Raw genomic sequence first — 23,716 nt, 5'->3', positions numbered from 1 at the left:
CTGAGCCACTAACGTCGACTGTTTCGCGTCTACGGTTTCGCATTTTAGTAAGACCTCTAGCGCCTAAACTGCGAAACGGTCCCGAAAATTTTTGGGACCATTTCGCACCACTGTTTCGCGTTTTAGGAGTTTCGCGTTCCGCCGTTTCGCTTCGCGTTTTAGTAACACCCATTAGCAAGGACCGAGCAAAGAAAATACCTCTAAACGAAATTCATAGCAAAGAAAATTTAAAAAAGAGATGGGCGCGAAATTGAATTAAAGTCGATTCAAAAGTAATTTGTAATGAATGAGAAAACAGTCGAAAGCGGTCGAAAGGTAAACGTGAAATTTTTTGCGAGAAGTGAGTTGCTCATCAAACATATCCTAACAAAGTCTATATATATATTACACTGAATTATAAGATACATATTGTCAAGTCGAAGATAATTTTAAGGAATTAGTTCAAACCAACCAATAAAATGGATTGCACTTTTTCACCCCTGACTCCAGAATTGTTTACCATCTTATTCGGGGCGTCATTGGTTTTGATTTTTTTCTTTCTGAAAACCAAAATACGCAAAGTATCGGATGCTTGTCGAAGTTATGAACCCGTCTTCCAATAACGCTATAAAATCTGAATCCATACCTGAATTAGAATATATGCTTGCAATTCAACCAAAAATCACACAATTACTGGCAACTTCCCGCGACAAACATGGAACAACTCCCATGTTGAACGCCATCCAACACAAACGTTGTAAAGTCGTCAAATATTTGTTGAAACATTTTGGAGATAAAGTTAACCTCCACGGTACTTTTGAGTGGAGTGGAGCCAAGTATGACAATGTTTCACCACTTTGCGCTGCCATCATAAGCCGTCAGGCAGAGATTGTTGATGAATTTGTCATCGTCGGAGAGGAGCAGTTGGGAAAGGTCACCGCCGACATCAAGAAAAGCTTACTTGATAAGGAGCACAAGATTGAAGCACTGGAATTGATGGGAGCCATCTACGCTCTTTACACATACGACCGAGTTCCCCGCCTAGTTCCTTCGAGTTATGTCATTTCTATCTGGAAAGAAGCCACGAAACTTCGCAACTCGACAGTCGACAGACAACCGGTGATCCCCAAAACAATTTCGCCTCCGTCTGATCTTTTTGCCAAGGCGATGGGCTTCACTTCCAAATTCCTGACATTGGAACACCTCGAGCAAATCGAAGCCCAACTTGACTACATTGAATTGAATCTCTACACTCAGGCCCTGTTAGTTATTCAGAGGATTAAAGATTAAACTGGATCAATCAAATCCTGAGCTACATAAATATATCCTCATGCAATTTTGCAATTATGCCGATCTACTCCCCCCATGACGGACAGTACAACAGAGCCATAAAAATCGGATTGTTCATGGTGGATGAGTTCCAAGGGCTCCAAGAATCGGATGAAGAACTTAATGACATAATAATCGAAACGATTGGAGTTCTGGTTAAAAATTTCATGAAACTCTATGAGATGCCTATCAGCTCAAACAGAGTAGAGTTATCGTTCGCCAACCTGATAACAACACTGGAATTTACCATAATTGCATAAACCTTAACCTTAAGGTTAATGCAATAAACATTACGCAGCTGTTTATAAATTGCGTTAAGGTTGTTTGCATGACCAAAAAGTGGCACGAACAGCTTGACATAAAAATGGGTGGGTCAAAATGGTTAGGTCAGGTTTCAAAATGTTTCTGCTGGTTTGCCTTAGCAGCTCCAGTATACGCTTTTATCGCGAGTCCCTCTGACCGAAATTTTCATGTTTCTTGTCCTGCTTTCGTCAAAAAATAAATAAAAAACTTGGTTAACAATTTCGTTACTTTTGATTGTATCTCATCAATCCGCTCTTTTCCTCATGATATTGAGGGGATGGGGTATCAATTTAACGAAAGTTTTTATTTCTTTTTTGCATCTTTTCCAGCAGTAAGTCCAGCTCCAGCATTGAATTTAAACAGAATAATATCACCATCTTCAACAACGTAAAGTTTACCTTGCTGACGATATTTTCCCGCAGCCTGTATCCAATCAAACTCATTGTAACTTTTTCAAATAAATATTATTTTAATTCAATTACTTTAACAGCTGCCTCACTGCCTTCTTCTTTCAGATCACTAAATTTAAAAACTTCCGCCATTATGAAACCTTTTTCGAAATCCGAATGGATTCGACCGCCTGCCTGTGGCGCTTTAGTTCCTTTCTTAAAACACAAACCAATTATTAGTTTCCTTTTTCTAAATTTAAATGAGGAAAGAAAAAATGTAACAAACTTGAATAGTCCAAGCTTTGACCTCTTTAGGGCCCGCAGTGAAAAAGTACATTAAATTCAGAGATTTATAGCCCTGCGCAATAATCTTATCGAATGTACTGTTTGCTTTATTCTCCTCGCAAAACGTTTTCCGCGTGTCTTCATCCATATCAGCAATTTTAGCTTCAAATGCACCAGAAAAAGGAATCATTATAGCGCCAGGATCGTTCGAATCAATCCACTCTTTAAGTTTTGGCAACCTATTAATTTAAACATCAATAAATCAGTAATCACTCTAATGATAATTAAGAGTACCATTTATTCTTTTTTCGGATATAATCTGCCTCTGCCATGTTAACCAAATAAATGACTGGTTTAGACGTAATGAACAAATGCTTGTTCAAAACATCAATCTATGTGAGTGCAAATTTATGAGTATATAATTTAATGATATTCCAACAATTTCTTACTTCTTGAACGTTCCAGTCGCCATACCGAATATGCTTTGCTTGGTCAACGAGATGGGTCTTAATCTTGCACAAAATATCCTGAAAAGTGAAATACGCCATTGAATGTGTGTCAAATCTAACCAAAGTACTTTGCATTACATATTCCGCTTTCAACTTTTTATCACTGCGCATCAGCGATTCCGTTTTTTTTATTGCGGCATTGAGAGATTCTTCATCTTTCAATCTTAGTTCTTCATTGATGATTTCGATATCTCGAACAGGATTGACGTCGCCTTCAACGTGAGTAATTTCTTCACTCTCAAAAGTTCCTTTGCAAATGCAAGTTGAAGGTTTTTTTTATCACTGATTAGTTTTACATTTGTTTGTATAATTACTTACGGCAAAGATGAAAAATTGCATCGACGCTCCGAATGTGAGAAAGAAAAGCATTTCCCAATCCTTGGCCTTCATGTGCTCCTTTTACTAGCCCAGCAATGTCGACAATGTTAAGGTATGCTTGGATTTTGGGGCTATATTTTAACTATAAAGTGAATTATGATCAAAGATACTATCAAAAGTTAACACCCCCTTGAAATTTTACCTGGATGGTTTGTAATGTTGAAGCAGCCAATCAAACCTTTCATCAGGAACTCCTACCTTACGTAATGACAACAAAAAAATAAGTTTAATATACAATACATCACACAACAGGGAAAAAATTAGAATTCAAAGAGGCACTTATTTTCATTAGGATCGATTGTGCAGAACGGAAAATTTTCAGCTGGTGCTGCACTTTTAGTTAAGACATTAAAGAAAGTGGATTTTCCTGAAAAACAAAACAAAATATTTTATTGATATCTATCAATAACTGAATAAACTTAGACACAATGACTAGACTAACCAACATTGGGAAGCCCAACAATTCCAATTTTAAGACTTGTACCAATACGTCCAATGAGAGGTTTAGGTTCAAGGGCAGTTTCTTTCTTTGGTGGCATTTAAAGGCTTTGGAACCAAATCAAAAGAAAATTATCAATCTGGTCAATCTGTCAATTACTTTATGTAAGTGGACATATTTATAGTGAAAACTTTAATAACAAGTGAGAGGATCAACAAGTGACAGCTGACACACGGCTGTCCCGCTTTAATCTGTTACAACCAATGACATTGACTGATACAGACTTTTCAGCTATTTTGTCTGAGGTTTGAAAAAAGCATTAGGCCTACCAATAAACTGACGATCAATTTCACAAGAATGATAAAGTTTCTCTATAACTATAACAAGCCGGTTAATTTAAAAGAACACACTTCGTCACAGTCTGAAACGCAAGAGGTGGTGTGAATGTTACGTGAATTCTTATATTAGTGTGTCCTTCAACAGCTAGATGTCTCAAATAAATGCGGGAATTCGAAAGCGAAGCGTAGCCGAACTGTCGAAGTGGTATAAACAAGACATTTACAGACGTTCCTGCGATTGTATTCTGACGAAAAATTCCTGACTTCTGTTAGATTTTCAATTTAAATTTGGAACATTTTTAGTTGTTATTTTTTAATATTTTATTCGTAAATCGTAAACGTTTTGAATTTTGAATGACAATTTTATAGACTTGCCAATGTTGTAAAGTAATTTTTTTTTCGTCTGCAATTTTAAGTGTTTTTTTATCCTATCTCACAGGAACTAGAAAATAGGTTCAAGCATGGCGCTTAAAAACTCTATCAAGTCTATTGTTCGACTTCCCATCAATATTACAATTGACAAGGAAGATTTAGAATCTGATGAAGAAGTTCCGGTTTCTAAAACTAAAATCATCAAACCGAAGAGATATGGGAAAAAACAGAGGTAAGATAAATGTATCTGTTCAACATTTTTAAAAAGTCTTCATGTTTAGAGAGATTTTAACTTTTAAAAACTACTCATCCAATCTGATCCTAATATTTACTTGTGTCATTAATTGCAGTGTTGTGCTTGCGAGCCAAATAGAAACTGGTATGAAAGATATTGGAGTTTATATTGATGTCAACCCTCACAAGGAAAAGAAATTGAGTGTAGAAACCGTAGCCTCCAACAGCAACAATGCAACCTGCAGCTCATCATCACTTATTAATACAGACACATTAATGGAAAAATCTGTGTTAACCCCTGGGTTTGAAAAATTGGATAATGTTCCCAAGTATAGTGCAAGCAAACGACAGTTGAAAATGGAAAGGAGAAAGGAGGCTGATAAAACCAAAGGTGGAAAGTGGTTTAATCTTCCTGCAACTGAAATGACTGAAGAAAAACTTCGAGATCTTGAAATAATCCAAATGAGGTCCATCTTGAATCCAAAACAGTTTTACAAGAAGAATGACCTGAAAGTTGTTCCAAAATATTTCCAGGTAATGAAACAAAAATGAGTTAATATTTATTCTGTTTAGGAAGTAATTCAAAAAATTTATTAATAACAGGTTGGAACTGTAGTTGACAGTCACGCAGACTTTTATCATGACAGAGTACCTAAAAAGGACCGCAAGAAGAATCTTGTCGATGAGTTGATGGCGAACGCAGACTTCCAGAGGTATAGTTTTCATATGATTATCATAGATTTTCAACTACAACATTCGGTTATTTTGTTAGATATAACAAACGTAAGTATGCTGAAATTATCCAAACTAAACCAGGCACTCGCATTGCTTCAAAAACGAAAAAGAGGAAGTAATGCATTAATGTTTTGAAATGACATGAATAAACAGTTAACTTTTTCAAAAAATTGGATTTCTGATTAAAATATAATTTTATTGGAATTTAAGTAATTATATAATGATGTTTTTTTTTAAATTAATTTATATTAATAACCACACTACTCCCATGGCTTCAACAAGGAAAAGTAATGAATTAATGTTATTAAGTTACATAAGCAGTTTATTCGATTTTTGAAGATATTGTGGGTCAAAAATTTTAATAATAGAACTAGTATTCTATTTTGTATTGTATGATGCATATTTTTTTTTCATTATTCTTATTTTAAACTCAAGGTAAAGATCTTAACTTACAACTGAGTGTATTTGTCGGGAAATGAAATTAATTACACGTATAAATCGAACATCGAGTACCATCATTGATTTGTATTATTTCGGGCTAAAAAAATTTCCAATCGGTGTAGGACAAATAAAAACATTGGAATCGTCACATGAAAAAACGACCTGCTCATAAGTCTCCGTCCAGTTTAACGTCCCTCAACTAAAAAAATTAAGAAATTAGTAATAAAACTTTGTTTCAATAAAAAAAGATCTTACTATAGGATGACAAATCAATCTCATCTGGCAACGGTGTGATGCTAACGTCGAAACGTTCTTGAACGTCATTCAAAACTTTAGCATCGTTCTCATCACTTACAAATGTGATTCCCAATCCCTATTTTTAAATGAAATTAAAGTAGTCAATAGTCATCAAATTACAAATGAGCTTACTTTAGTTCCAAAACGACCAGCGCGAGCGACACGATGCAGGTACGAGTCTGAGTTTTCAGGCATGTCGTAGTTAAAAACGATATTGACACGTTCAATGTCCATGCCACGACCGAACAAATCTGTAGCTACCAAAATTCGCTGAAAAAAAAAAAAAAACATTAATTACATTAAAGGAAATAATTGGTATTTAATTTAAACCACCATACCTTTTTGAAATCTTTGAACTGTTGGTAACGCGACAAACGTTCTTCCTGAGTCATGCTACGGTGAATGGCGATGGCAGGGAAGTTTTGCTCGCCTAGCAACTGGCAGAGCGCCATACAACGCTGAATGGATTTGACGAAGATAACGACCTGATCATGGGAATAGGTTGAAAATTAGCGGGAAACACTTAAATAATAGTACAAGTTGTTTATCTAACCTGGTTAAACTCAAGTACGTCAAGCAGCTCAAATAATTTTCGGTTCTTCTCGTTGTCCTTTAGTTTGACATAGTGCTGCTGGAGACCGTGCAGAGTGAGTTTGGACTCGTCGTCAACGTATACTTCCATTGGCTATATCCAAGATTAAATTTTGTTAAACATAAGAAACGTTACATGCAAGGTTGTTTGGAGAATAAGGGAGGGATAAGAGCAAAATTAAATGAAAAATAATAATAAAAAAATGACTTCAAGCCAGGGATGAAAAATTGGATGGCCTTGGAATGGTACAGCAAATGGAAGCCAGACAAGTCATCACGAAGTTGTCCGTTTAGGGTGAAGGATTCATTCAACATGGACGAGCCTTCGAATCGAGCTGCGAGCAGGACCGCTTGACACAACACTCCAGACTGCCGGCAGTTGCAGTGCGTACATGGTGTCGATAGCCAACATCACCGCAGCAGTGGGAAAACGTCGTTCCTCTAGTAGCTCACGATTCAGAAGTTGTAACACTCGATCGCTCCGTTAGCCGAATCATTCCGAGGGATTTGCTTCCCCACCCGTCCAACCCCCCCTTCAGCAAAATGTTGGTGAGATGCTTATGTGGTGGTCGTGTTGCTTTAGTCCCCAATTGACCGGAGTGATAGGGAGGTGTTAAGCGTAGTTTGTTGTACGCAGAGGTTCATCCGCTTGAGAGCGTGATCTACATTGTGGTATAAAGATTTCGTTTGTCATGTTGACGACACTTGCAATTTCCCCAATATGACGCAAGAAGACAATTTTATCCCCCGGCCCTTCCCCATGAAACGTGTGTTCTAGAGCAATTTAAAGGGACGACGGGCTCCAGTAAGATTCCCAGCGAAACACCGTAGATGATTGTGCAGGAAGGGCTCGTTCCATTGCTTCCATTCGAAAAAGGCCAAGTTGAGAAAGGGCTAATTACATCTTGCATAAACTTTTTGCAGACAGGACGGATCTCCTTGCTCAGCGTGGCGCTGAACATCATCACTTGTTTTTCATGAGGTGTGTTGCGGAAAATCTCCTGCACGTCTCGACGCATGTCTAGATATTAAAATATGAATTAATATTACATTTCACATTAACAATATAATACATTAGTGAAATGCTTTACCTAGAGCTTCAAGCATTTTGTCACATTCGTCAAGAACGAAGTGCTTAAGTGTGCGGAGGTTTAGTTTCTTCGAGCGGACCAGCGCCAGGATACGACCAGGGGTTCCAACCACAATGTGAGGGCAATTTGATTTCAAAGTTTGCTCATCTTTGGCAATATTTAAACCACCAAAGAATACACCAACCTAAAATAATTATAATTTAAGTCATTTCTTACAGATAACTCATGTAACAAGTGCTTTTACCTTGATGGTAGTCATGTACTTGGAAAAACGTTCATATTCCTTGGAGATCTGGAAAGCTAGCTCTCGTGTATGGCACAGGACAAGAACAGAAACCTGATTTTCCACCATTTCCAACTGTTGGAGGGTGGCCAATACGAAAACAGCAGTCTTACCCATACCAGATTTGGCTTGACACAAGACATCCATTCCCAAAACAGCCTGAGGAATACACTCATGCTGAACTGTAAAAGATAAGAAGCGGAATTAGATTACTAAGTAGAATATAATGAGCCAACACAAAAATGTATCACAAGTCTGGAGCTTAAGTACAAATTGTCATCAAGCAAAAAAATTGAGTCAGGCAAGTGAGTTCTCTGTTCCTGGGGTTCAGCTCAAGACCACAAGTTTGCATGGTACAGAAATTTGCCCCAGGTTATAGCATTTAGCATTGCTACTACAATTTTCTATCGAAGATTGTCGAAACAATGAAATTACTAACATTGGAATGAGACTAGAATAACTGAAATAAAAAAATATTACCTTCAGAAGGATGTTCAAAACCACAGTCAACGATAGCTCTCAAAATTTCCGGCTTGAGCAGAAAATCTCGAAAACCAGAGCTGTGAATGGATACGTATGTGCCTTTAACTTCTTTCTTCGCTGGGGCATCTCCAGCTCCTTCAACGGCTACTTGTTCCGTCGCCTCCTCATCTTCGTAATCCAAAAGATCTTCGTTGTCTGCCATATTTCAGGTAAATTCAATTTCTAAACATACAAACAACGACGCGTTAGTACAGTACTCAACGGTTCCCACGTCAACAATACACTTCACTTTCCACCCATAGAATTTTATAGGGGTCTTTGAAATTATAACACGATCTAATGCGTACAGATACAGGCTGTGTTCTTATACGATTTCCTTACTTAAAAAATGTAAAATATAGAGGATGACGACTGATAACTTACCAAGTTAATGCGGACGCCGAAGTTGCAAGTAGTAGATTGACAAGTAAGAACTTCGTCGTGGCAAGCCAAATTGAGGACAAGCCAAGCCGCTTGGGTGCAACGCGACGATGCCGAACTGTTTCATTTTTGTTAAAAATTCAAATATTGATTGCGCTCCTGTCCAGCGTTGTCATGGGGAGAAGTCGGCAATGTAAATATTTGGAAGGTTTTTGTATTGATCTTGTGTGCTAATCATGCTCTTGTCAAAATACTAACGTATTATTTTTCTGTCAAGGGTTGAGGGATATTTCTTATCATGGCTAGAGCCTGGCGACAAAGCAAAAATCGGATTGTAAAGAATATTTTTTGTTTCGGTTGTTTATTTATCTTACCACTTTTTGTGTTGGCAGTTGTGGTTTACTCCAAGTCCAAAAATGCAGAAATATTACCGATGGCGAATGAGATTTCAAGCCAAACCGTAGTTGGTTTAACTCAAAAATCGTTTTACTTGATTGTGTTGATCATGAGTGATCCAACTAAATCTGCCACACGGAAAGCAATCAGAGAAACATGGCTTTCAGTTAGCCACCAAAAAGTGAAACATTTGTTTGTTATTGGTTCCAAAGGATTGGCTGAAAATGTTTTGAATGATGTGCTTAAAGAAAATACTACTCATCATGACATGCTAATTCTTGATTCTGTAAGTGAATCATATTCCAGCTTAACCGTAAAAGTCTTGGCTGGATTCCAGTGGCTACACTTGAATTATCAGTTCAATTTTTTACTCAAATGTGATGATGATTCATTTGTAAGAACAGTTCCACTTCTAGAAGAACTACAGAAAAAACCACAAAGTCATCTCTACTGGGGATTCTTCAAGGGTGGAAGCAGTGTTTTTCAAAAAGGAAAGTGGAAAGAATCTGAATGGTTTCTCTGTGACACTTATCTACCCTATGCTTTGGGTGGTGGCTACATTCTGTCATCTGACTTGGTAGAATTTATAGCAAAAAGTGGACCCTTACTTCAACAGTACAAGAGTGAAGATGTTTCGGTTGGTGTGTGGCTTTCACCATTGAAAATTCGCCGAGTTCATGACGTCCGATTTGATACCGAGTTTAAGTCTCGAGGATGTTACAACGATTATCTCATCACACACAAACAAAGTGCCAACGAAATGCGAGAAAAACACGACAATCTCATAAAAACAGGAAAATTGTGCCCTTCAGAATTACGCGTACGATATTCCTACAACTACAACTGGACCGTACTTCCATCTAAATGTTGTAAAAATTTCGATCCAGATCTACCCTAGTCATTAATAAAATTTACATGTCGTTCTTGTAATCAACCACTGCCACCTTGTTTTTTGTATTCACTTCCAACTATATATTTTTAATAGCAAAACATTTTCAAAAGGAAAGTAAGAAACTTTTAATTTGGAATGGGGTAAATGAAGCAGTGAAAAACTTTTGCCCTTCTGTAGAAACTACGAAAGGTAGTAGAGGTCCAATTGGTTCTTCTAATCCGTTGCACTCCATGTAGTTCACAAACGGAAGACTCGTCTCGATCCTTCAATGTCAAAATACAAGTAAGTTTAGAAATCAAATAAATATTTTGAATGAGAGAATAGATGCAGACCTAGCGTGTGTTCGATCACCACAGGATTCAAAGAGCCGAACGAGAATTCTTTTTACCGGAGTTTTCTCATCACCGAGCACTGGTTCACAGGGTTTGATGGTCTCCAAAATGACGGAAGACGAATTTACTGTAAACCACGAGCCACTAGTGCTCGTGTCTTTAGACAATTTGGTTGAAATCAACTCACAGTTAAAGTTGTAGGATTCCCTTATCACCTCGGATCTCGATTTTAAACCTATAATCACAATTTTGAAATATTTATATCCATTTTTTTTAAAATATCGTCTAGGTATGCAATACATACCATTGTGTGGCATTAACGCGTAGCGGAAGAAATGTTCGTGCATATCACAATTAGCGTCCGGGGCTTTGGGTGAACGGAGCAAGGACATGGTGATTGTTCGTCCATGCACGCTCCATCCATACTTCGAGTCATTCAAAACAGAAACACCCCACGCAGGTTCTGACAAATCTGCCCACTTGTGTCCGCAAACCTCAAATTTAGCAGAATCCCAAGAAGTGTTCTACGTTTGAACAATTGATAATAAATAATAGAGTCGCAAACGAATGACTATTGCAGTAAAAATTTATAAACCTTATGATTCGGTCGGTTCAGGAAACCAAATTGAGTGTCGAAGGAAGCCTGAATAAAAAAAGTTACAAAGTTAATTACAAAAAGCAAATAAGGCAATTAAAAAACCTTACTTGATTGGCGTGAACTTCAACAGGGAACTCAACTTTCAAAAATTTTCTATTTTCAGCCCATTCAACTCGAGTTTCAAATTCTATGAAAGAATGAACGGCGGTGATGTGAATTTTCTGATGAACACGACTTTTCTGGCCAACAGGCTGGCTCCACTTCAAAGTCACCTTCAGAGGAGTTGCAAGCTCTACGTGAACCTCTTCTTCGGTGCAAGACGGACGATTCACAGCATTTCTAGTTTCAATATGGTAGTCCATACAATCCCACGCATCCCAATACAGAGGAATGTCATCGAAAAGTACAAGTTGATTCCCAAATTCTTTAGTAGGAACGACCTGATTGCCACTAGCATGATGAATCATGGACGAAATACGACCGCTGGAATCTATTTCCACCGAAAACCATTTGTTGCTTATTTTGTGGACTCCTCCCCCTTGTTCTGCAATAATAAATGAGTTGCGAGTTTTGATCGACAGTGACAAAAATGAAATTAATTTTGCGAAAATTACCCATGACAACGGGGGAAATATCACCGAGCTCGTCATCGTCCCAACTCATCGGCTTGACACTGATCGCTTTCAAAGGTTTCTCGTTCTCGTAGATCAAAGCATTTCTCGACCAAGGCAGTGTGTTGAGCAAAGAATAACTAGCGATAGACGTACCCTGGAGATAACTAATACAGCGATCAACAACTTCCGCTGCTAGTTGAAGGCTTTTACGAAACCACTCCTTGGCTTCCGTGTGCGCTAGTTCGATAGAAGACCCTGGCAAAACGTCGTGAAACTGGTTCACCAGAAGAAGGCGCCAGCCTTCCTCGATGTTGGTTCGTAAATCCACCAAATCCGCCAGTGGAATCCGTTCCAAAGTAAATGCAATAGCCAATAGGAGTTCGGCATCCCGCAATTTATATTCACAGCTGCGATTGTATTTCTTCATATCGGCCTGAATGTGATACGTCAGAAATGGATGAACGAAATTAATCATGTATTTTTTTAGATAAACAAGATTCGTATTTACTTGAGATGTATAAGTGCCGTTATGAAGTTCTAAATATAGCTCTCCAACCCAACGACAAAGCTGTGAACTCTCGGCTTCCAAATTCTCAAAGAATTTGTTAGGCGTTGAATTCTCGAATTTAGGCACACCATCGACATCCTGTAAATCAGATTTGAAACTTTTTCTAGTTTTAGTATTTGGTATACAAAGAATCTAGGTCTACTTTTAATCGTTCCATGCGATCAAGCATTGGTTTGTGAGGGCCACCGCCACCGTCTCCAAAACCGTAAAGCATCACAGACCGAGTTACCCGTCCTTTATCCAACAAGTTTCGTTCCGTTTTCAATGCTTCGCTCACTCTACAAATTAAAAATAGTTTAAACTAGGCTACGTAGGTCCATTCAATGATCAATAAAACATTACTTGCAGTTGGCTTCGTACGAATCGCCAGGTGGAAAATGAACGATAACTGCGTAAGACATAAATGTGGGAGATTAAAAGTCTATATAAGTGCGAACACGCATTGAAAAAAAAACAAAAAACAAATACATACCTGTGCTGCCATCAATTCCTTCCCACAAGAAATTGTGATGTGGAAATTTATTAACCAGACTCCAACTTAATTTCTGTGTTAGGAATCTGGAAATTCCAACGTGCTGCATGTACAAGTAAATATTCAGTTAATAATTTGAGGGATTTGTTAAATTTAAATATTTTGACACTTTTAATATTTGAGGAGTCTGTGCTGAATAACCAAAAGTGTCCGGCAACCAAAACTCTTGCGATCGTATTCCAAATTCTTTTAGAAAGAACCGCTGCCCGTACAAAAATTGGCGTATGAATGATTCGCCGCTATAAAATTAATTTACAATTGATTAATTCGTTTCAATGTTGTTTGAAGAGTGAATAAATAAATGAACCTTGGTATATTGCCGTCCATTTCAACCCATGTTCCACCAACAGGAATAAATCGCCCCAAACTTATAAAATGCTTCATCTCCTCATAAAGCGAAGGGTAGTACTGTTTTACCCAGCTGAATTGCTGGGCCTGAATAAATCAATGATTCAGTCGTTATGAGACAAAATAGTGAACTTTTTGTAGAAAATAGCTCCAACCTACTTGAGAACAAACAAAAGTCATTTCAGGATAGTCCTTCATTAGTGCTATCACAGATGACCAGCTGCGAGCGCACTTCCGGATAGTTTCATCGTACGTCCAGAGCCAAGCCGTATCGATATGACAGTGACCCATTGCGTCTATGATGTGCGCGCGTTCGCCGTTTCGGTACTTAAAAAACTCGTTTGACACTCGTTGAGCTTCCCTGAAAGAATTTCTGGGACTTAAGTATTTACTAAATATAAATTTAATTAATTATGCAACGCGAAATTACTTCCAATCATCAGCTTGAATGGCATTTATGATTTGATTTCCTGCGTACAAAGCCTGATAACCACGACTGTCACCCTTTCCGTCTGCTTCCGTCAATTCTTTGGCCATGTCAAATAAAAGTTCTAAGTCGATCAGGAGATGGTATGCGACTGTGTCGCAAACCGCAACATTAGCCATTTGCAGAGAATATTTTCGGTCAGGGTCGGGAGCGTCTGTAATGCATAAATGCTGCTTCTAAAATTCTCAATGGTAAAAATTGGTAATACATTGAAGATATTTTTTACCAATCATTCCTCCTTTGCCAGCTCCAAACATGCTATGAAATTTTAACAAAATTTTTATTTTTATTTCTCTTTAACCTGAGTATGAATAAATAAATCAAAGATACCTATTGCAAGCCATTTCAATAAAGTAAACCAGTTCTTCTGGACCTTTCTTCTCCCATGATTTTGAGATTATGAATTCTTCTCGTTTCTGGTGATCAGGACTTCCAGTGAATCCCTGCATAGATGGTATCAATGGAAATTATTCTATTGTTAACACATAATAATTGGTTATAAACCTGAAGAGGTTCTCCAAGAGTGTTGAAAAGAAGTGCTTCTGAATTTGAATTCCATCGAAGGTGGATTTCTTTGCCAGACCAAGATTCAGGAATCTTCACAACAATCTTTTAAAGGCCAAAAAGATGTTCCGTGTTTTAAAAGAAAATGAGAGGATTGAATAAATACATGTACAAAAATATCTGTTATTTTGCATTGACAACTGGCAACACCTTAAAGTAGTGTGTAGCCCAAGTGGGTCCAAAACAGTCCCCAATTTTCTGTGGGAGAAATGTTTGTTTGATGATTTCATCAAAGGAAATTGACTTCCAGTGTTTATCTTGAGGTAAGGCCCAGTGAAATATGTCTAAAATGTTATAAGCAAAATATCGTTAATAAGTGATTAAAGTTCTAACGTCTGAGTGTTTTTCGTACCGACATTCTCTTGATGTGGGTAAATGCGCCCATATAAATTTACATCAGTAAAATAAATTCTAGAAACGAATTTTTCAATCCTTTCAAGGGTAGTTCGTCGATTTTTGTGTAAACTAGCCATCACCGTCTGTTTCTTTAATTCTAACAAAAATTGAGATGACACGGTCGTTTAACTTTCCAGCTGGTCCCTGGCGGCCATTCGGTGGTAAACAAGATGGTTTCGGCAACCTTATTGACGTTTTTTTTTTGTTTATTATTTTTTTACTTCCAACACTAGTGGCCGTAAAAGTCTATTTTTTATCAATGTTTATCGATAGATCAATATTGTAGTGTTTTGTTGCGTTTTACATTATTTTATCGATCACGCATGCCTTGGAGCATATTTGTAGAATGAATTACCATCATTCCGCGTCTGTGCGGTACTGCATGCAGCGGTTGGGGAAAGTCGAAATGAAAAAAAAAAAAAATGGGGTTGCCTTGCGAATAAAATAAACCTTCTTCCAAGCGTAAAGCTGTCGGTCGGTTTAAAGAGCGGCTAGACCGCCAGCAGTAGAACTCTCAACGGGGTCCTTTTTTCCTTCTTCAGAGGGCGGGGGGAGCGATACACTTTCACCGATGGGATTTGCTACTGCGCAGGTCGGCGAAGACGATCGATATTGTCGAGTCACAGAGCAGCTCTTCGGTGACGAACGGTTTTTCTGAGTTGAATACTGCCGTGGCACCTTCAGTGTTGGCCCCAGTCCCCGAGTAAGTTGTTTTCTTCGTTGTTGTCAAAGTGGCAGCAGGGCAGGGCTTTTTATTTTATTTTTTGAAATTCTTTTTTATTATCTCGTGAAGTATTGAAGAAAAGAAAAAGAGTAGGAGGAAGAAATAATCGATTCGTGTGTCATGGATCAACGTTACTGAGCTCCGTATAGCTAAACGTCACACTCATAGTTCCAAGCCGGGTAAGCTCTACCATCATTTGCCTTTGTAATGTTATTCAATTTTACAGCTTTATATCCTTAATGCGATAAAAAAAAGCGTACGCGGGTCTACCTTAATACATTTTAAATATATTGAGCGTGGGCTGGGCCTCCATGCATCGAGTTACATGGCCATATTGTTTTCTGAATGTTAAATCGCCTTGAAAGACGGACAGGGGTCTGCACAGTGCAAGTGCAGCGGTTCTTTCGAGAGGAAAAATGAAGTAGCCCGTATTATGCGCGACTGGATTGCGTCTCATATTGTCACGAAACGACATTCCGGCGTTGCCTATTGTTAAGTCGATCGAATAGAAGAGGGAAAAGAAGGGGCGTGAGTTTCGATTCCCCTGACAGCGTCTCGATTTAGAGATAACAGAAAAGGAATCGAAAAATAGATTTGTTATCTCTTTCGCGCGAATGGGGTGTATTAATTGTGTTAATGTCTTGTTTGATTGACAGGGTCGCTGCTGGATATTGCATCAAGTGCTGCTGGGCTGTGATTGTTTCCATTTGGATTGCAGCCGTTAATCAAGTCAAAATGTCGTCCGTTAAAGTGGCCGTTCGTGTGCGTCCGTTCAATAGCAGAGAAATCAACCGCGATTCTAAATGCATTATCGAGATGGTCGACAATACCACGGGTAAGGATTGACGTCATCAAAAATGGAGGATTATTCGTGTGCCGTAAAAAAAAAAGTTGGATTCTAAGCCTTCGTTAAAAGCGCAAGACTTGTTGCCAATATCACGGCCGTTCCGGAGTAGGAAAAAGAAAACTAGACAAATGGAAGTAAATGACGCATTCATCCTCTGCCCGCCCACACTGTGTTTTTCTATTTTTGGTTCCCTTGTTAATCGTCGAAAAGAACCGCCATCTTTCATAACTCTTTTTCTATAATAGTGTCGTAACTGTTAATCATTCTGTCTTCCACAGTCATAACCAATCCGAAAGCTCCAGCCGGTTCCAAGGAGGCTTCCAAGAGTTTTAACTTTGATTACTCTTATTGGTCACATGACGTGAGTTATGCCTTGTTTCTGCCATTTCTTTTTTTCCCCCTCGTCGTATACTCTGTGTACTTTCAACCCACCGATGTGGTGGCGAATGTCAAGGTGCAAGCACAGAGAGACGGCCCATTGAGTCGAGCTACGATCACTTATCGATTTTCTATTGTTTTCCCCCTTTTTTCACGTTTAGCCTCAAGATTACAATTTCGCGCCGCAGATCAATGTCTACAAAGACATCGGTGAAGAGATGCTCGATCACGCCTTCGAAGGTAATTTCTTCAACTAAAAGAAAATTGATTTAAAGTGCAAACATTGAATTTGAAAACAGGTTACAACGTTTGCATTTTCGCCTACGGCCAAACGGGAGCCGGAAAATCATTTACGATGATGGGCAAACAAGAAGAAGGCCAAGAGGGCATCATTCCACAGCTTTGCATGGATCTTTTCGGTCGAATCAATAGCGATGCTAACGAAGATATGCAGTACTCGGTCGAGGTACGGTAGCGTTCAAGACATTGTTTTTAATTTAGTTGAGTCACAAAGTCAACTGTACTTACGCACAATCACAACAGGTCAGTTACATGGAAATTTATTGCGAACGAGTTCGTGACTTGCTCAATCCCAAGAACAAAAACAACTTGCGCGTACGTGAGCACCCTCTCCTGGGACCCTACGTAGAAGATCTTTCCAAGTTGGCTGTTACTTGCTTCGACGATGTCAACGAGCTTATTGACGAAGGCAACAAAGCCAGGTCAATAATTCCCCACCGTCACATTCGTCCTAATACTTAAGTTTTCTTGTGACATCTTGTTATTAAACAGAACGGTGGCAGCTACCAACATGAACGAGACATCTAGTCGATCACATGCCGTTTTTACGCTCATTTTCACGCAAAGGCGTTTCGATCAAACGACAAGTCTATCCACGGAAAAAGTCAGCAAGATTTCCTTGGTGGATTTGGCGGGTTCGGAACGAGCCGACGCCACCGGCGCTAAAGGAACGCGTTTAAAAGAAGGAGCTAACATCAACAAGAGTCTCACCACTCTCGGCAAAGTCATCTCCGCTCTAGCAGAAATGGTAAATCCGGAATCAGCAAATAAATTTAGAATCAATAATCAATAATAATCAAAATCCAATACCTTATTCATGCTGCATTTTCATAAATGGAACAGACGGTAAAATTTGATTTTCACTCGGGAATTGATTTGATGAAAACTAAATAGAAATAATTAATGCTGCTTTTTCAAAATAAATCAGGCAATGAAAAAGAAGAAGAAAGGTGATCACATTCCATATCGTGATTCAGTTTTGACTTGGCTTCTTCGGGAGAATCTCGGCGGCAATTCCAAAACGGCTATGATAGCAGCCATCTCACCCGCCGACATCAATTATGAAGAAACTCTTTCCACCCTCAGGTACGCTGATCGAGCGAAGCAGATTCTTTGTAAGGCAGTTGTCAACGAAGATGCCAATGCCAAACTCATCCGAGAGCTGAAGGAAGAAATTTCACGACTTCGGGAACTTTTGCGGGTCGAAGGCATCGATGTGGAAGAAGGTAACAAAGTTATTTCATTTTTCGAAAAAATTGTCTTTTCATTGCAACAACAACAAAATGTGTCCCGATGATGGTAAAATCATAAAAACAGGTCCCGACGGACAAATCATTCGGGTGCTCGACACGAGGGAAAATAAGGACCGTAAGTTGATTGCTGATGATTCCACATTTGATGGCAACTCATTTTGGCACGGTTTTGCTTACAAATGAATAAGTTGCGTTCCTTCTTTGGGGGCTTTTGAGTCTTGTCTTGGGGGGGATTATTATTACTGTTGATAACAGCCATTTGGAAACCACTTCATTTTCTTTTGTTTGTTTTTTCCTTCTATCAAGAGAATCGAGGGGAAAATGGTGGGCAAGGAGCTGCTGGACCAACTGGCGTAGGCGGAGAACCACAACGTCCGAGACTAGCGTCGGTTCCATCTCGAGCGGAAGACGCAGTGGACCAGCTGCAGGAAAATGAGAAATTGATTGCCGGTGAAGTCTAAATCCTCTTATTTCTATGCTAGACATGTACATAGGTCCAATGCTGAATCGAATTAACTTGACATTGGACTGAGTGCAGAATTAAACGAGACGTGGGAGGACAAATTGAAACGGACCGAAATGATTCGATTACAGCGCGAAGCCGTCTTCGCCGAAATGGGTGTGGCCGTGAAAGAAGATGGAGATACCGTGGGTGTTTTCTCTCCTAAAAAGGTATCCACTATTCCCACCAGGATTCATTTCTCTCTAAGTAGTATCAACACGTTTGCTAATTGCGATATTGCATCAACAGACACCCCATTTGGTGAACTTGAACGAGGATCCTTTTATGTCGGAGTGCCTACTCTATTATATCAAAGACGGTATTACACGGGTGGGATCGACGGAAGCCTGCATTCCACAGGACATCCAACTGTGTGGGCCGCACATCCTCAGCGAGCACTGCATCTTCGAGAACCGCGAAGGCGTGGTTTTATTAGCACCGGCTCCAGAAGCGTTATGTTACGTTAACGGCCGGGTCATAACTGAACCAGTTCTCCTGCGGACGGGAAATCGTGTCATCTTGGGGAAGCACCACGTCTTCCGATTTAACCATCCGGGTCAGCCTCGTGAGCCTTCGGCAAAGTCGGCCACCAGATCGCCAGCCGAGACGCCCGTTTTATTGGAGAACGTCGACTGGAATTTTGCCCAAATCGAATTGTTGGAAAAGCAAGGCATCGACTTGAAACTGGAAATGGAGCAGCGATTGAATGTCCTGGAGGAAATCCATCGAAAGGAAAAAGAAGAAGCTGATCAGCTCTTTGCCGAACAAAGAAAAAATTACGAGGCTCAAATCGACGCACTTCAGCGCAAAGTCGAAGAACAAACAATGACCATGTCGTTGTACAGTACGTGCACATCGGATGACGCCATTGACGATGCCATCTTTGTCAATCCCTTATTTGAAGCCGAATGCTGCTGGACAGAGCGCCAGTATCAAATGGCGGCTTGGGGCTATCACAAATGGAAATTCCATCAATTTACTTCACTCAGGGACGATTTGTGGGGTAACGCTGTTTTCCTAAAAGGTACTATGGAATTCAGTCACTGCTGTCCAGTAAATTGATTCTAATTTTAGTTTTTTGTTTGTTTCCTTACCGACAGAGGCTAATGCCATTTCCGTGGAATTGAGAAAGAGAGTAACGTTCCAGTTCACTCTGCTGACTGACACACCCTATTCGCCCTTACCCAGAGATTTACAAGACCAAAATTATTTGGTAGCCTCCTCGCCTTCTTCAACTTCTTCTCACAGGATCAACGATCCTTGGTCTCAGGAATCTTGCCGACGGACAATTGTCGCCGTTGAGGTACAAGATAACCAAAACGGAGCCGTCCACTACTGGAGTCTTACTAAACTGCGTCAGAGACTGGAACTGATGCGCGAAATGTGTCGTAATGAAGCCGAGAAATCTCCTAGCCAATCTCCCGGATCGACTCCAGCTATTTTGGCGGGTCAAAACCAATCCGTCGACAATTCGACAATCAGCGGAAATGATCCGTTTTATGATCGTTTCCCATGGTTCCGACTAGTCGGACGGGCTTTTGTCCTGCTGGGAAGTTTACTCTATCCGGTCCCGTTGGTCCACAATGTTCCCATCGTTAATGAAAAGGGCGACGTCAGGGGATACCTCCGCGTTGCCGTCCAGGCCGTCCTCGACGACGAGAATGGCGAATATTCCAGCGGAGTCAAGCAATCGGCCAGGATTTCTTTTTCTGAGAGAAACCGGGAGAAGAGTCAAGTATTTTCCCATTATTCCGACGAGGGCCTGCAGATGAAAGAAGGCGAAGACGAGGAATGCCGTAGAGTTGTCGAAGGTCATGGCCAACGTGCAGATGAAGACTCAAGCGGATTAGAATCTTCCAATCAAGACGATCAACAGAGCATGAAACCCGCTGAAAATGACGTTGAAAAGCAACAAGAATCGGCTTTGGCTGAGCATTTAACTGTCGGGCGTGATTTTACATTCCGGATTACCATTTTGCACGCGGTGAATATTCCCATGGAATACAGCGATATTTTCTGCCAGTTTCACTTTGTTCATCATCAAGATGAAGCATTCTCCACCGAACCGATTCGCAACAATTCCGCCAACCGGGGAAACGGAGCGCCTCTCAGCTTCTACCACGTCCAGAACATCACCGTCAAAGTGACAAAGACGTTTGTCGATTACCTTCGCACTCAGCCCCTCGTTTTGGAAGTCTACGGCCATCTGCAACAGTCCCTGTGCCGTGACAGAGTCGTCAATCAGGTCGCTCTCCAGTCCGGCAACAGTCGTTTGCCGCCCAAACGCATGCTTCCGCCACTTTTACCCGTTAGTCAACCTCTGCGGTCCACTAAATTTGGATTGCTTCCTCCTAGTCCCACTTGTCAGGTTGGGAGCTTTTTTGGCAGTTATTTAATTGCCAGGTGAATTTAATTGTTTGTATTTATTTTCAGGTGGATGCCAAACACGACTTGTTGGTCTGGGTCGAGATATTGGAATTGGCTTCCAGCGGAGAATACCTTCCGGTGATGGTGGAACGGAATCCCGATCTGCCTTGCCGTAGTGAGTTCATCCTACGACAGGGACTGCAGCGCCGAATCCGGATTACTCTCGTCCATGAAGTCACAGAGGAATTAAACTGGAATGACGTCCGCGAATTGGTTGTGGGAAGAATCCGCACGGGAGCTGAATGCGACAACGGTGATGAGAGTTACGAAAATGACATGTCAGTCGTTTCGTTGGGACTTTTCCCAGGGGAAGTTCTCGAATTTCCAGGTGACACGCGCCATTTCTATCGATTCGAAGCCGCCTGGGATTCGTCATTGCACAACTCGGTGCTCCTCAATCGCGTTACGCCTTCTGGTGAGCACATCTACCTGACCATGTCCGCCTACGTCCAGTTGGACAATTGTGAGCAGCTCTCAGTCATCACCAAAGATCTTTGTGTCACCATTTTGGGCCGTGACGCACGCACTGGAACTCGTAGTTTAAAGGTATTTTTATTTTGTTAAATCAAAGTGCGGATCATTTTCTCAAAGTGTAAACCCCGAAATTTCAGCAATTCTTCCGGGGGACGCGACATGCCGAATCGACTCGGATGTCGGGCATCTACGAAGTTCTGATGCGGCGAGTATCCGGTCACGGTAACGGCAGCGGAGGAGGTAGTCCGGGAATTCAGAGGAGACAGAGGCGCGTCATGGACACTAGCGCTTGCTACGTCCGCGGTGAAGAAAACCTGGACGGATGGCGTCCTCGAGGCGATTCGCTCATCTTTGACCATCAATGGGAACTGGAAAAATTGTCACGCTTGGAGGCAGTCGGCCGGACTCGTTATTGGCTGCTTCTTCGCGAACGATTGGGTCTGGATGGAAAGACAAATGTGGCAGGTTCCGGCAAGTTGTTACGTTCTATCGGGCAAGATATTACCAAGTCTGAAAAGGAAATGTGCAATATGATGGCTAAAGCTCACACGACTGAAGTCATCAAATCGCCAACATCTCCTCCATCACCTCCTCCTGCTCCACTCGTTGGGTGAGTTGGATCAACTTGAAACGATGTAAATTTTTCCGATGTAATCAACTTTTTAATTGAACCTGATCAGGAGCAGAGCGGATGGTGTTGACCCTTATCAGCCGTGGCAGATGACGGAACGTGAGCGGGAGATTTGCACCAAATATGTCCATTTAATCCAGGGGAAAAGGATTCGAAAGGATCCATCCTTGCTCTCGCTGACTCCGCTCGATGGAAATAACACGATGGCCAATAATAGCAATCCTCTTTCACCTGAGACGCCATCCGGCAATGGTCCATCACTGTACATGCCGTCACCTGGCCAGGAGAGTCGAGCTTTTATTCCCAACGCTTCCTACACGGTGGATCCGCAAGCATCGTGTACCACTACCAACAGTTGCTTTGTGGCCGACATTGAAGAAGTTCGCGTCAGTCCAGTCGTGTCCCGTCGAGGACTACTCAGCGTGTTGGAGAAAGGAGCATTGGGCTGGGTTCGTCGATGGGTGGTTGTCCGTCGTCCCTACGTTCTTTTGTACAAAGACGAAAAGGATTGCATTGAACGCGGTTTCATTAATCTGAGCACTGCTATCGTGGAATATTCCGAGGATCAAGAAGATGTCGGAATGATCAACGTTTTCAGGTAAACATTTATTGAATAAAAATGGAATAAGAACTAATTGCTAGAATATTATTTTTCACAGCGTCATTACCAAGCACCGCCAATATTTAATGCAAACGCCATCGGATAAAGAACTATATGATTGGTTGTACGCCATGAACCCTTTGTTGGCAGGGCAAATTAGGTCAGTTCTCGTCAACGCACAGTATTAATTAGTGTGTCCAATTACCAACGATATTTTCTTTGGGTTTGTTTAGGTCTCGACTGGCACGCTGCCAACCTGGTGCAGCACCATCGAGTAAACTAGTAGCGCCTAGCTTGCCATTATCGGCTAATTAATAGATCGATCCACGCTGATAGTCTGCTTTACCAGTCACAGAATGGCCTCGTAAGTTCTGGATGGGTCAAGAAAATAATAAGAATTTTACCAGACATTGTTAGCTTCACCAAGGCAAAGAAAATAACGGGATTTTGCTACTATCGTGTGTATGTGTGTGTGATTGGATGTCGATCTATGTTTATTCCCATCAATGATCTCGCTGGCGTTCGCCTTGTGGTCGTCTTAAAATAAGTTCTAAAATTGCTTGATTAAAATCCAGCCCTTCTCCTTCACTTCCTCGTTATTAACTTATTATTACTATTATGTACAGCTACAACAGCAACCAGCAAGCAGCTTTCCTTGTCAATTTTTCCACCGATTTTAAATCTATTTAAATCAGCTGCCTTCAGTTCTTTTTTGCTTTGTTTATGTTGTCCACTTCCCTCGGATATAGGATCTACTAAACTCCTGTAATAATTACTAATAATACTGCAACTATTATTATGTGCACTATTGTGCTCGGCGCTTTCATCTCATCGTTCACTGCGTCCGTGCTGCTGCTGGTGGTTTGCCTATAATTCTAAAAATTTAAGAGACCAAAATAAATAGTCAAGTGTCCCAGTGGTCTCACCTTTCTCGGTTTCCTCTCGTCAATTTATTA

The 23,716-nt window shown here is 40.5% G+C and overlaps 6 protein-coding genes across 11 annotated transcripts; 3 read left to right on the top strand and 3 right to left on the bottom strand.

Annotated features, from left to right (window-relative positions):
• Window positions 1-1,830: 1,830 nt before the first annotated feature.
• Window positions 1,831-4,081, bottom strand: LOC124328347 (obg-like ATPase 1). The gene is made up of 11 exons (XM_046787099.1): window positions 3,941-4,081; window positions 3,615-3,718; window positions 3,456-3,539; window positions 3,315-3,375; window positions 3,113-3,243; window positions 2,873-3,042; window positions 2,735-2,812; window positions 2,580-2,677; window positions 2,287-2,524; window positions 2,094-2,216; window positions 1,831-2,034 (listed from the first exon to the last, which is right to left on the bottom strand). The coding sequence occupies exons 2-11, from the start codon at window positions 3,709-3,711 to the stop codon at window positions 1,915-1,917; spliced, it is 1,200 nt and encodes a 399-aa protein (XP_046643055.1). The 5' UTR covers window positions 3,712-3,718; window positions 3,941-4,081; the 3' UTR covers window positions 1,831-1,914.
• A 279-nt stretch (window positions 4,082-4,360) lies between these two features.
• LOC124328349 (deoxynucleotidyltransferase terminal-interacting protein 2-like) lies at window positions 4,361-5,460 on the top strand. The gene is made up of 4 exons (XM_046787101.1): window positions 4,361-4,553; window positions 4,672-5,089; window positions 5,159-5,268; window positions 5,328-5,460. The coding sequence occupies exons 1-4, from the start codon at window positions 4,411-4,413 to the stop codon at window positions 5,407-5,409; spliced, it is 753 nt and encodes a 250-aa protein (XP_046643057.1). The 5' UTR covers window positions 4,361-4,410; the 3' UTR covers window positions 5,410-5,460.
• A 335-nt stretch (window positions 5,461-5,795) lies between these two features.
• LOC124328346 (ATP-dependent RNA helicase WM6) lies at window positions 5,796-9,010 on the bottom strand. The gene is made up of 10 exons (XM_046787098.1): window positions 8,900-9,010; window positions 8,474-8,698; window positions 7,955-8,175; window positions 7,711-7,894; window positions 7,522-7,640; window positions 6,582-6,713; window positions 6,367-6,513; window positions 6,161-6,298; window positions 5,987-6,104; window positions 5,796-5,930 (listed from the first exon to the last, which is right to left on the bottom strand). Exons 2-10 carry the CDS (start codon window positions 8,676-8,678, stop codon window positions 5,917-5,919), a joined length of 1,278 nt encoding a protein of 425 aa, XP_046643054.1. The 5' UTR covers window positions 8,679-8,698; window positions 8,900-9,010; the 3' UTR covers window positions 5,796-5,916.
• Window positions 9,011-9,097: 87 nt separating this feature from the next.
• Window positions 9,098-10,233, top strand: LOC124328348 (beta-1,3-galactosyltransferase 6-like). Its single transcript, XM_046787100.1, has 2 exons — window positions 9,098-9,230; window positions 9,289-10,233. The coding sequence occupies exon 2, from the start codon at window positions 9,330-9,332 to the stop codon at window positions 10,188-10,190; it is 861 nt and encodes a 286-aa protein (XP_046643056.1). The 5' UTR covers window positions 9,098-9,230; window positions 9,289-9,329; the 3' UTR covers window positions 10,191-10,233.
• LOC124328345 (alpha-mannosidase 2C1-like) lies at window positions 10,214-14,798 on the bottom strand. Its single transcript, XM_046787097.1, has 19 exons — window positions 14,580-14,798; window positions 14,378-14,511; window positions 14,168-14,272; window positions 13,994-14,106; window positions 13,890-13,921; window positions 13,607-13,817; window positions 13,336-13,537; window positions 13,136-13,263; window positions 12,938-13,067; window positions 12,769-12,871; window positions 12,639-12,684; window positions 12,439-12,574; window positions 12,237-12,374; window positions 11,729-12,161; window positions 11,222-11,658; window positions 11,112-11,159; window positions 10,821-11,040; window positions 10,517-10,751; window positions 10,214-10,447 (listed from the first exon to the last, which is right to left on the bottom strand). Exons 1-19 carry the CDS (start codon window positions 14,698-14,700, stop codon window positions 10,288-10,290), a joined length of 3,132 nt encoding a protein of 1,043 aa, XP_046643053.1. The 5' UTR covers window positions 14,701-14,798; the 3' UTR covers window positions 10,214-10,287.
• Window positions 14,403-23,673, top strand: LOC124328343 (kinesin-like protein unc-104). 6 transcript variants are annotated; one of them, XM_046787091.1, is made up of 20 exons: window positions 15,183-15,326; window positions 15,417-15,526; window positions 16,004-16,182; window positions 16,473-16,555; window positions 16,734-16,812; window positions 16,872-17,038; window positions 17,116-17,294; window positions 17,365-17,620; window positions 17,716-17,718; window positions 17,801-18,098; window positions 18,190-18,240; window positions 18,432-18,575; window positions 18,664-18,797; window positions 18,877-19,651; window positions 19,728-20,995; window positions 21,061-21,600; window positions 21,666-22,138; window positions 22,209-22,757; window positions 22,819-22,920; window positions 22,994-23,673. In XM_046787091.1, exons 3-20 carry the CDS (start codon window positions 16,083-16,085, stop codon window positions 23,073-23,075), a joined length of 5,283 nt encoding a protein of 1,760 aa, XP_046643047.1. In that variant the 5' UTR covers window positions 15,183-15,326; window positions 15,417-15,526; window positions 16,004-16,082; the 3' UTR covers window positions 23,076-23,673. The 6 variants fall into 6 exon arrangements, with proteins under 6 accessions (XP_046643048.1, XP_046643050.1, XP_046643047.1 ...); XM_046787092.1 differs by lacking the exons at window positions 15,183-15,326; window positions 15,417-15,526 and adding an exon at window positions 14,403-14,490; XM_046787094.1 differs by having other exon boundaries at window positions 15,179-15,526; window positions 22,215-22,757.
• Window positions 23,674-23,716: the final 43 nt, after the last annotated feature.

Source organism: Daphnia pulicaria, chromosome 3 (genome assembly GCF_021234035.1).
Source record: "Daphnia pulicaria isolate SC F1-1A chromosome 3, SC_F0-13Bv2, whole genome shotgun sequence".
In the NCBI taxonomy this organism is placed as follows: Eukaryota; Metazoa; Arthropoda; class Branchiopoda; order Diplostraca; family Daphniidae; genus Daphnia; species Daphnia pulicaria.
This window is presented reverse-complemented; position numbering and strand designations above follow the sequence as displayed.